The 12,717-nt window shown below is 33.2% G+C and overlaps 1 protein-coding gene across 1 annotated transcript; it reads left to right on the plus strand.

Moving 5' to 3' along the window:
* The first annotated feature begins 1,048 nt into the window (after nt 1-1,048).
* LOC142643511 (uncharacterized) lies at nt 1,049-8,876 on the plus strand. The gene is made up of 13 exons (XM_075818168.1): nt 1,049-1,359; nt 2,359-2,507; nt 2,617-3,184; nt 3,321-3,473; nt 5,406-6,070; nt 6,155-6,229; nt 6,304-6,481; nt 6,555-6,653; nt 6,756-6,822; nt 7,236-7,416; nt 7,568-8,333; nt 8,469-8,543; nt 8,630-8,876. The coding sequence occupies exons 1-11, from the start codon at nt 1,291-1,293 to the stop codon at nt 8,307-8,309; spliced, it is 2,946 nt and encodes a 981-aa protein (XP_075674283.1). The 5' UTR covers nt 1,049-1,290; the 3' UTR covers nt 8,310-8,333; nt 8,469-8,543; nt 8,630-8,876.
* Nucleotides 8,877-12,717: the final 3,841 nt, after the last annotated feature.

Genomic DNA, 12,717 nt, shown 5'->3' on the forward strand with positions numbered 1-12,717 from the left:
ATAAAAAGGCAAAACAAGAAGTAGGGAATAATAATAATAATAAAAATAAATAAATAAATAAACACGCAGTACAATAAGCTAATAACATTTACAACATAAATAAGAAGAAAAAGCAACAGTAAATAAAGGGGGTATACAGAGGGTTAATTTCACATCAAACCCATTCTCTCCTCACTTTTCTATTTTGTTTTTTTTCCCAAATTGGGGAGAAATTTTTTTCTTCTTAAATGGTAGGCCAGTAAAGAAAACTCCACCCTCATTTTCTTTGCCCCAACCAAACACCACACTCTTATTTTCTCTCATTTTTATCATTTCACCCCAATCAAACCCATCATTAGGCTGGATTGGATTGGAGAAATTATACATTTCTTATGGTAGATCATGTCACTTGTCTACCATTTCATTGAAAAATTCTCATTTGTTTTAAATTACTGAGTTAATAGTTAATTTTTGTTTTATTTTTTTCTTCTAACTTAGTAATTTTAAATGGGTGTGAGTCTTTTAGTGAAATGGTAGACAATTGATGTAGTTTACCACGAGGACCTTATAATTTTTGTTGGAATGGGAGATTTATTAGAAATTTCAAACAAAAAAAAAAACATAATAGATATATGATCATTTAAATTTTATTGAAATAATTCAATTGATATATTATCTTACCACTCAAAAAACAAATCATATCTAAAACAACAACCTTGTGGTTGACCACTTGATTGGCATTTTTTATATAAAAAATTCACTTATTGATAATGATAACAATTGACTCAACATTTTTCATAAATTTTTAACAATTATTGATATGATTTGTTGTTGTTGTTGTTGTTTTTTTTTTTTTTTTTGAATAGGATGACATGGTTTGTTGTGATTTATTTTGGTAAATAATTTACTACCATTCAAGCGAAAGTGTCTGATCACAATAAATAATCCAGTAAGCGGTTATAACAAAATTGTGCAAAAAGAGATAATGTTAGCTTTACAGAATTCGAAAAAACGAAAAAAAAAGTAAAAGATTAGAAAAAACCAAACCTAAAAGTATAACGTTAAAATAAAAATTTGGGGCCGACCCAGAAAAGTGTAAGAATTCCCGCTCGGTTTTTATTTGTGTGTGTTTAAACGCCCGCGTTTCCAGCCTATCGTCCTCACTCAGTATGTCTATCTTTTTTTTTCTACTACGATAAAATAAAAACAAACAAACACTAGATTTTCTCACAGGAGAGAGACGAAGAAGATGCCGAGAGAGGTTTCTAGGATTAAGATTAAGGTTGAGGTTAAGGTTAAGGTCAAGGTTTCATGCTAATGGGTTCTCCTCAATCTGCTGAAACCAAAACCACAACTACCTCAGATTCTCTGTCAGTTCAAGTAATTTCACTTCCTACAACTTGGGTTCTGTCACTAAGTAGTAGTCATTGGTTACTCATGTTTTACATTAATGGAATTTGTGTTGTAGATCTTACTTTACACTTATGCTTGTTGCATTGTTTTTTTTTTATGGGGTTTATATATATATATTGTTAATGTGGGTTGAAATTACAAGGTTCGACAATGTAGATAGGGTTGATGCTGTTTGCTTAATTTTGCTAGTCGGCTACGCATTTGAAATGGGTTTTGGGAAATTTTTCAATGAATTCAGGTTTTATTTTTTATTTTTATGTTTGTTTAGTAATGGGTTATCAATTTGGAATATTGTGCATTATTTCATTTTTGATAAGTATATATATTGTGCATTGTTTTTATTAATTGAGGGATATGTACATTGTAGTTCTACAAATATATGTGTGTTATTACCTGTTCTTGGCTCATTTCATGCGTTTTTCCCATCAAAACCGAGTGAAAGGAGGGCATTTGAATCTTGAAATTTGGTTCTGTTAAGTATGTCAGCACTTGGACCACTTTGATTTAAATAAGTCAAAACAATAATACAGATACTAGTATGGACTTCTTTTTTAACTTAATTAACAAAATAGTAGTAATCTATGTGGTCTTAGTTATTATTCATTTTTGTTTCTCGCTTCCATATCTTACCAATGATATGGAGATTTGGTAAATTCACATTTGTAATTTCACCAGTTTTTCTTCTCCTACAAGGATATATGTCTCATAGTGGCACATCAACTTTTGTTTCTCACATGGAGAGTCCTGTTAAACTTGAAAAGGAAAACTAATAAAGAAAATTCAAATTCTCATGCTGCCTCATGGGTTTCAAATGGATGCTAGGAATATTCTTCTTGAATTTTTAATTTTTACGGATGCAACTTAAGGACGAACTGTCCTTAGTATTGTGGAGTAACTGAATGGGTTTTTTATGTACAATATTATGAACAATGTGTGCCTTATCATTTTTTTTCCCTTTGATTTTAGGAATCTCCTTGTTTGTTTAGCGACCTTTCGCCAATTAAGCCTGTCAAGGCTGCGCATGTAGCACAAGGGTTTCCTGGATTTAATTCTCCTCCTCTTGTATTCACATCATCACGTATAAGTTCAAACTCTGAAACATTTCTTCTCAAGAGGTCAGAGTTACCTTCGATCTAAGGCTTTGTTCCCCTAAATTTTATATAAATTCTTTTGTGCATGAATTCTTTTTGCCTTTGATTACATGACAATTACAAATCACATCAGGCCTCAGGACCTTTTATCATCAAAAGAAGAAATATCTTTTAATGATGACAAAGAAAAGAAATCTGCTGATGATCCTGGTGAGTCCAAGAAATCTGTTACCCAATTATGCAGGGTGTTTATCACTGATGCTCATAAAGACGCTGAAATAAAGAAATATGCTCAAGCACAACCCTGCAGTTCCTCCGGATGTGTTGATGAATACTTTGCTGATCCTGTGGAGTTGGACACTGTTCATTCTGCGGATTCAGCCAATGCATCTCTGAATCAATCTAGTATATTACCTGAATCATCAGCAACTGGCTTACCTGCCTCAAAGAATACCATTAAATTTGATGACAAAAATGACATGGGTAAGGATGCAGGGACAGAAGTAAAGGCACCACTTACTTTATCAAAGCAAGCTCAAGAGGACCTCCATGGAAAGCCAGCATTTGATGTGAAGTCACTTAATTCTGAGGAACAACAAAGGGACGGTCAATGGCCAACTGATGTATGCCCAACTATTGAGTCTGATTTATCTGTAGGCCATGCTTTTCAAAGACAACAATATGAAGATGCATCCTCTCAGGTAACACAAAATTTTGCTTTCTACATTTATTATGAAAAACTAAAAAAGTGACTAGGAGTAGGACCATGTAGTTTGATTAAGATGATTTTTGATTTTCATGTTGTGTTTCCATTGATCATGAGCTTTTATCTTGCAGAATGCAGGAGGTGGCCAACAGGGTGGTTGTGATTCTACTCCTCAATCACTGTCTAAACCATCACAGATTGTTCAGATGTGTGAAGACCATGGTGAGAATGTGGCAACAATCCCACATAGACCTGTTGGAAACCTTATCCTACACGATCCTGAGGTATACAATTTAGCTCATCTGCAATTCCTCTACTAATTTTTGTCCATGTACATCCTTTTATTTATTTATTTCTAATACTATAACTGCTACTTTAGGAGCTATAATACTCTTAAGATGAATATTGGACCATTTTATATATTTGGGGGGTGGGGGGGGGGGGGGGGTTGTTGGTTTAAAGTTTCAGATAAAACTCTACGCATATTATAATAGATGGAATGTGTTGTTCATATTACATTGAATACATTTGAGGTTTTTGTTGATCATTGGTGTGCAGTAGTTCTTGATTACTAAGAGTACGTTTGGTACACTGAATGAGGATTACGACAGGAATTGTAATCTTTATTACTAGTAATAAAGTGTGTTGTAATGTAATAACTAAACATATTCATTAGTTTCGTTGTGAGTTATAACATTAGAATGAAACTTAACATTTATATTAGGAAATATTTTATTTATACAATTATATCTCCTTAAAAATTGTTATTTTTAAATTTAAGAGAGATGTGTTATTTTTTATGATTTTTTATAATTGTTTGATGTATATGAAAAGTTTGTTTATTTGGAAATATATTAAGTTTTGAAATTATTGCACTTACTAAGGAATAGCTAATACAACATTTTAAAGAGGAATAATTGTTCTTCATTTTGAAGAATAACTATTCATAAGGAATGACTATTCCTTGTAATAAAAATATAGTCAAACTAAAAAATAATTAAACCATAGTTATAAGTATTACATTACAGCGCTTATTACAGTCTACCAAACATGCCCTAATTCTTATATTTTTCCCCTTTTCTTCCTTTTGCCTGAAAGAGGTTTGCTAAAATGTCTACACCTTGGCCCCCTTTTTTTTTTTATTGTAGTTTTTATGTATATAGTGCTGTTCATTAAATAGATACTCATATATAATAGACTAAAAGTCAACCATAACTTGTGAAGTCTCATCATATGGCTTTGTGATTCTTAAGGTGGATGTAATGCTGACTTTGTTGCATCATGACTTTGGCTATAATGTGTATTGGTTGAACCACCTTCACTAGGTCCTAGCTTGGGAAATAGATGATCTAATCTGAATTTCATGACCTAAAACTTTGCCTTATTTTTTGTCTTTTGGGTGACATCTTTAGTTGTCTTGTCTAACATCATCAGTTTTAAGGCAGCTTACAAAGAACAGGTAAGAGTCTTGAGTTCAATCTGTATCATTAGAAATTGAATTAAGTAATACTTAACAGAAAAAGAGAGGCAGATCATTTATTGAATCAGATGTTTTGAACAACTTTTCTTTATGGAAAGGCTCCAGGAGTTATAGGGAAAAGAGTTATAGATTGTGGCAGAAGGTACTGGTTCCTGGATGTTGCATAAGTAGTAGTCGGGGGATCTTTGTCATGCTTTAGCTCAGGCAAGAGTCTTGAGTTCAATCTGCATCATTAGAATTTAGAAGTTGCAATAAGTTATACTTAATAGAAAAAGGGAGGAAAATAATTTATTGAATCGGATGTTTTGAACAATCTTTCTTTATGGAAAGGCTCTAGGAGTTACAGGGAAAAGAGTTTTAGATTGTGGCAGAAGGGCTGGTTCCTGGATGTCTCATAAGTAGTAATAGGGGGATGTTTGTCATGCTTTAGCCCCACATGATAGCCATTTTCAGAAAGATGCTTCTGAAGATTTCAGGCACACTTGTGATTACTTTTCCTTTGGGGACATTTCTTGACCACTGTATTATCCAAAAGGAAAATGATATGCAGTGGGCCAACAAATAGTCAAATCTCCTTAATAATTTTATTCATTTTTAATTTTTTGATGCTTAATTAATGAAAAGTGCTAGCTGCAGGCTTAATTCATTAAACGTGAACCAAGCATGGCCTTGTGGCTCTACTTGCCTATTAGGATTTTCTTTTTGCAGTATAATAATTGCGAAAGTTAATATGTAGGCCAGTGAAAATCAACGAGGTTTGCGTAGACGTTGCCTTCAGTTTGAAGAGGCTTTATTGAATACTAAAGAAAATAGTGCTGGCTCCTTGGATCCTACTAATGAAGTAACCACTTCAAGGTCACCTGCCACTGTTGCAGAATTAAAAAGTTTGGAATCATCTCATGCAGATTTAATTGCGGCTTCTAGTAGGAGACAAGTGATCCAATCTAGGACTAATTTGTATCCTCCACAATATAGTGGAAACTCTCCCTTATCAATTTCCAAGCCATCCGGTATTGGCTTGCATTTGAATAGCATTGTCAATGCTGTGCCGGTAACTTGTGGTGCCACTGCAAGGCTCAAACTTGCAGAGGATTATATGGGTGTACAGGGGATGAAGTCAGCATCTGTCATGAATTTTCATTCATTGGAGAAAACAAAGAGTTGCCCGATTTCATCAAATGTAGTTGAGAAAATTGCATTTATTGCTGAAGATGCAAGGTACAAAATTAAGTCTTCAATAGCAGCAAGTTCTGCCCTTTGTGAGTCTCCCCACACTACAGAACCTTCGAATTTGTTGAAGCCTATAGAGTATGACACAACTCCACATGATGAGAGGAAATTAAACTCTGAAGAAGTTGATAGTAATGAGGAGTACAGCCAAGTAAGCCCCAAAAAGAAAAGGTACATTTGCTTTCTTGTAGTACGGTATTCTATCTCTATTTTGTGACTGTTGAGTTGGCCACTAAATTGTACATTATTTTTCAGAAAGAAAACTTCAAGCACCATTGATGGTGATGGTTGCAAGCGTTGTAACTGTAAGAAGACCAAGTGTTTGAAACTGTAAGTAAATTTGTCTAAGAGTTTACACTTGTAAACATGTTTTGTCATATTAAGGATGATTTCTCCCTTGTCAGTTATTGTGATTGCTTTGCTGCTGGAATCTACTGTGCTGAACCATGTGCTTGTCAAGGGTGCTTTAACAAACCTGAATATGAAGATACGGTTCTTGAAATACGTCAACAAATAGAATCCCGTAATCCGCTTGCTTTTGCTCCCAAGATTGTACAACATGTCACTGAGTTCAATAATCGGGTATGAAATCTTCAGTTCAAATTTAGTTGTATTCTTACTTAGCAACTTGATTATTGCATTTTCTTAAACATAGGAAGACAGAAATCAAGTGCCCCCATCCTCTGTGAGGCACAAAAGAGGCTGCAACTGCAAAAAGTCAATGTGTCTTAAGAAATATTGCGAGTGCTATCAGGTTCATATTTATATTTTTTAAAACTACATAACCATCAGGCTTGTAACTATTTTTGTTTTCCAATCATTCTAGTTTAACTTTCTTTCTCTTCATTTTAATAAGGCTAACGTAGGATGCTCCAGTGGATGTCGGTGCGATGGATGTAAAAATGTCTATGGCAAGAAGGAAGGTAGGAACATATCCTAAGAGCTTCTGTTTCTCAACTCCTTATAATATTGTCATTAATACAATCATTTTTTCCTTATTATGCATCAGAATATAAGAAAACAAAATATAGGAGGGTTCCATTCATATGTTAAACAACCGCTCATATTAAGTATATTATAAAGTAGCAATCAAAGATTAATTTTATAGGCCTTAATGACTATTTATGATCATTCTTTGTTACAATTTTATTATGTACTGAACCTTAGAAGATTTGTTTTCGCTAGGGGAAGTGTTGGAAATTTTAGTACTTCGTTTGAGGATTATGAAGTTATTCCTGGAATATCACAGCTGACATGTTTTTAATACTGAAGAAAAGGGTGAAAAATCAGTTGCTGTAATTTTGGTTAAAATAATTCATTGTTGCTGGCTTTTCAGAATATGTTGCTACTGAGCTTGGTGTGACAAAAGAAATGGTTAGGGAGAGAGGTGGTGAGGAAAAATTTGAAGGCATATATAATGAGAAGCTAGAAATGGTGGCAACCAAGGAAGATTTCTTACAGGCTGAGTTGTATGATCTGCACTTCACTCCATTGACACCATCATTTCAGTGCTCAAGGTAAGATCCTTTGATGATGACATCTAACTTTTTCTCAGCAAGAAATATAAAGGAATATCTCATTTATTCTGAAATTAATTCAAATCATTACTTTAAACTGAAATTGTTTGCTAATTGCTATTTTTTCCTCCCCCTTGCATAAAAAATCTAGTCATGGAATGGCTGAACCAAAATCCCAACTTCTTTCTAGAAGATACCTCCAATCACCGGAATCTGATCTTACAATTTTGTCATCTTGCGCGGATAATACAAAAGCTCCGGAAACTTTGAATAGCAGTGACATGCTTCCGCAAAGTAAAGAATCACTGAATGTAGGTTCTTATGATTGGCAACTAGACTACAATAACATGGAGGTAATGGACCAATTCTCACCAAAAGGTGATGCAGTTGCAAACATATGCCATCTAACTCCACTATCAGATCCACCCTTGACAGCCATGGCTTCTTCAATTTCATCCAAAATGAGAGAGTGGAAGAACATTTCACCAGTTCAACTCTCTCCTGGAACTGGCTATGTCTCATCTAGCGGTTCCCTTTGTTGGCGTAGTTCACCAGTTACTCCGATGAGTAGGTTTGGTGGGACCAAATTGCTTCAGGGCCTTAACCCTAACAGTGGGTTTTGTGACATTCTGGAAGATGACACTCCTGAGATATTGAAGGATTGTGCTGCACCACGTAACTCTGTTAAAATAAGTTGCCCAAATTGGAAGCGAGTTTCTCCGCCCAAGAGGCATTCGCGTGAGCTAGGGTCAAGCTCTTCAGGGGACTTGAAAAGTGGCCGCAAGTTCATATTGCAGGGTGTCCCTTCTTTCCCACCTCTAACCCCTTACATTGATTCCAAAGGCAGTACCAATCAGAAAGCTAGCAATAATGAAGATAATAATAGCAGATAATGATGGGAAAATCTTGTGAATTAGGTGAGTCATCCTTTTTCCAATTGCCATTTCTATATGGTATTTATATCATACTACTAATCTGTATGCCAGTCCATAATCCTTTTTTATTTAAGAAAAATATCTTGAACCCTTTTTTGCTTCACTGCAATTTCCTAGGTCTTGTGGCAATAGACATTCTGTATGTGCACAGAAGAACTATGCGGAAAGTCCTATGGGTTGAAAATCTGTCAGGTTTGGATTTAGATGCTTATTGACCCTATGTATTTTCTCATATGTATCAGTGTATGATTGTGAGTCTTTTCTAACTGTGGTTACAGGTATGCAACTGGGCAGATGTTTAGAGAGTTAATGCGCAAAAGTGGAAGTCATTGCTACTGCACCATCATCTGAACTCTTATTTCTCTCGTTTTCATAATCATATTTCTAATTGTTAGCATTTATTTATAATTGAATGTTTCCATTTTTCAATTGGATTTGATTCCTCGTGGTTAGAGGAAGAACTAATGAAGATTGCCCCATATTCCCAACTGGGCAAAAATAAAAATTTCCCCCTTTCTGAACACAGTTTAATGCGTTTATTTGTATATTTTACAGCCTGATGTGGGTTCCTGATTTCTTCTGGTTCCTTGTATTCTGATATGGTGCTTCCACTTTCTCTTGTTTTCAAATGGTCTCTAGAGCTATGCTTGGCAGCTGTGAACTGTCCCAGATATTTGCACGCATAAGCATTTCTGCTAACTGATTTGCACGTTAGATCTTTGCTCAATCTTAAGCTGTATTTATTTTGTTCTGTGTTTCTTTTCTTCTTTTTTCTCCCTCCATCATCTGCCTTTTGCCTTGTTATAATTCTTATAGCTGTTTATTTATATAGTTGATGCCTATCCTGAATAATCCAAAATCTTTGGCGATTAGATTGAATTTACTTCGAATAAATATTTCAAAACTTTCTCCGCAACATTATTTATTTGGAAGTTTAGATTTTGATGAGCAGAGAGGTTGGATCTTGGTGTGATGATGGCAAGTGCCTTTTGTCCAAGTGATGAGTCTTGGGTTTGAGTTTAGGATTCAACTTCTCCAAAATTGGGTAAGGCTGCCTATTAACTACCTCTCCCAAATCCCATAGAAGTGAGAGCTGTGTACCTGGATATGATTCTTTAGACTTGAGCAAAGCATGGTCTAAAGTTTCATTATTTTGATTTATTGTATCAGTTTATTTGTTATCAACTGAGGCTTGTTCTTCAATTTCTATCTGCTCCATACTTTCATATTCCTCTCCTATATATTCATCTCAAGAAAAAAGAAAGGGCTAAAATACTGTGTTGGCTCCTAAAGTTTACCAAGTGAGCCTTTTTAGTTCTTAAAGTTCCAAATTAGCCTTTTTTTTTTTTTGAAGTTAATAAAAAACGAGCCATGTTCCTTACGTTAATTGTTGCTAGTCTTCTTGCATATGTGGCTAAAGGAGCAATGATATAGTTATTTTTTTCCTGTGACATAGTAACATTTTTAATATTAGAAAAACAATAAAGCTTCAGAGAACATTTTCACAATAAAAAAGTGGTGTTTGTAGAAGGCTCAGATGATAGTAATAGTTCATAAAGAAGAAAAAAAAGATGATAGTTAGTAATAGACTAGCACTTAGTAAATGTAATATTAAAAAACGTTCACATTAATATTCCCACTTCGGAAAACCATGATCCAACAAAGATACAACCCAAGCCCATTAGAAATGGGGTTTCCCAATTCAAAACCAAATCAATTCAATCTGCACCCTAAGACACAAACCCAAGCCCATTAGAAATGGGTTTTTCCAATTCCAAACCAAATCAACCACTAGTCTTCTAAGTGACCTATTTGAGCGTAAAATTGTTATCGTTAATGTTGCTAGAAAGGAAATACAGAAAACAGAGATAAAGTCACATAACTTAAGTGGAAAAATTCAACTATGGAAACAGTGAAGAGGAAGACTCTGAACTTTGTTTGATAGTGGACTTAAGATGAAACTTTTTTTTTTTTTTTGGAATCAAGATCCTCTGCCCTGGTCCTGGTACTATCAAGAAGGACCTTTGAACTGTTATAGTAGATGAAATGGATTAGTTTAACCCTTTAAACATGGCGTTTTCATGAAATTTAAGGTATTATTCAATACAGCATTGTATTGTGCATTGAACTTAACATGTGAGGAGGTTATTTCGTGCTTTCTTTTTTTTCTTCGGCTGAATAGTGAGGAGGTTTTTTTTTTTTTTGGTTGATTAATGTGCTTCCAAATGTAATATTAACAGAATGCCAAAACACATTACTTTTGGCATTTGAAGATTTTCAAGCATTAACTATACTTTTTCCTACTATTTCCAAGTGGATCACTATTCACTAATTTTAGTTTCCTTCTGGCAGATCTTAAAAATGTTAGTGGTCTATTAGTTGTTAAATATAGCCAAAAAAAAAAAAAAATATAGCCAAAAATAACAATATGGCCTTCACATTTGGGTTCACTATCAATTTGGTCCTTATATTTTTATAGTAGACAATTTGGTTATTGTTATTTTTAATATGCAGTCAATTTAGTTCATACTGTCAACTCATTAATTGAAATTGACTGTAAATTTAAAATAACATGAACCAAATTTAAAAAAAAAATAAAAAATCATAAAATTTTTAAATTTATATATAATAATAATGATTTTTTCTAAGTCAGGGTAGTTTTGTGACCACCTTGGCTTCAATGTGAAGTCACCCTTACCCACAATAGAATATTCGATTCTCATCGACGAAAGAACACCAGGTTCCTAAATAAGCATAGATGAAATTTTATATTTAAATTTGATTGCTCAACATGTATTTGGGTTTTAATAAAACTTGAATTAAGTTGTTGTTCAAAGTTGATCGTTCCTTGTTTATCCCAATAAAAAAAAAAGTTGGTTGTTCCTTCTCTAGAATCTCTACCACAAAGATTCTTTCTCTACCTGTATCCTTCATTTTTCTTTCCATTAAGCTCCTATTTGTTTTTTTTTTTTTTTGTTGTTGACAAAATAGAGGAAAATCACCCTAATGAGTTTATTGAGAAAATGAGAAGTTATTATCTGTGAGAAAATGTATTGAGTTTTAAGTAAAAAACTGATGTAGCAATCTCTTATTAGATGTTATAAGACTCATGTTTTACATCTCATCCTTATCAAATTTAGACTCTTATTTTTATTATTATGAGTGACGATAAGGATGTCATAAATTTTATTACATGTGACTTATAATTTTATTTTAATAATTTGATAGTTAGGTGAGGGAGGATTTGAACCACACATATATATATATATATATATATATATATATATATATATATATAATATACACACAAAAGTTAAAAATAACCGTAGATATCTTGTGTTAGAAACAAGTGGAGGTATTGTAACTTTCTAAAAAATTTTTTTAAAAAAACTTCAAACTAACTTTAAATAAATTCTCATATATCCTCTTGTTCTCTAGTTTTCTTCAATTTTTTGTAATCTTTGTTCAAATTTAAGTAACTTTAAACATTTTATTTATTTATATATTCTCCTGTTCTCTGGTTTTCTTCAAGTTTTTGTAATCTTTGTTCTGGACTTGTTTTTCTATGCTAACTTCTAATAGCAAAAAAATTCCTAACAACTTTTTTTTTAAAAAAGGTAAGTAATTTTATTGATCTAAATTAAATTAAATTACATTATTCAAATCACTAAGTAGTTTTTCTACTCATACATCAATGCCTGCAGATGAAAACTGTTATTCCAGCGAGTACGTTTTCCAACTTAATTATTTCCTTCTCTTTTCACATGCTGAAAATAACAATGCTGTAAGGTCGACCCAAGGCTACGAATCTCTTCAATAACATGACCACACATCGTGTGACATCTTTCTGGAGCGTTCAAAGCCTGGATAACCCGAAGACAATCACCCGTTTCCTTGAAAATAGTCAAAATACTGATTAATCATACTTCCGTGTAGCATACATTATTTATTTTTGTTACAATTAAAAATACTGACTAATCAAACTTCCTTGAAAATGATATGAGTGGAACGTGTTTATTCTTTATACTGACTAATCATAATTCCGTGTGACATGTGTAACATACGTTATTTATTTCTTACACAATTAATCATACTGACTAATCAAACATTCAAATTTCCTTGAAAATCTTATGAGTGGGAAGCGTTTGTTTTTTTTATACAAGTAAAAATACTGACTAATCAAACTTCCGTGTGACATACATTTCATATTGTAAGTTTTTAGACCCCTTAAAACAAAACCAAATTAACCTAGTTATTTAGCCAAGTGATTAATTTAGGTAAATTATACAGATCTAGGTTAATACATATCAATCATATTATTGTAAAGTGTGGAAAATAAAGAACACAACAATATGATGATCCAGGA

Source organism: Castanea sativa, chromosome 1 (genome assembly GCF_040712315.1).
Source record: "Castanea sativa cultivar Marrone di Chiusa Pesio chromosome 1, ASM4071231v1".
NCBI classification, from domain to species: Eukaryota; Viridiplantae; Streptophyta; class Magnoliopsida; order Fagales; family Fagaceae; genus Castanea; species Castanea sativa.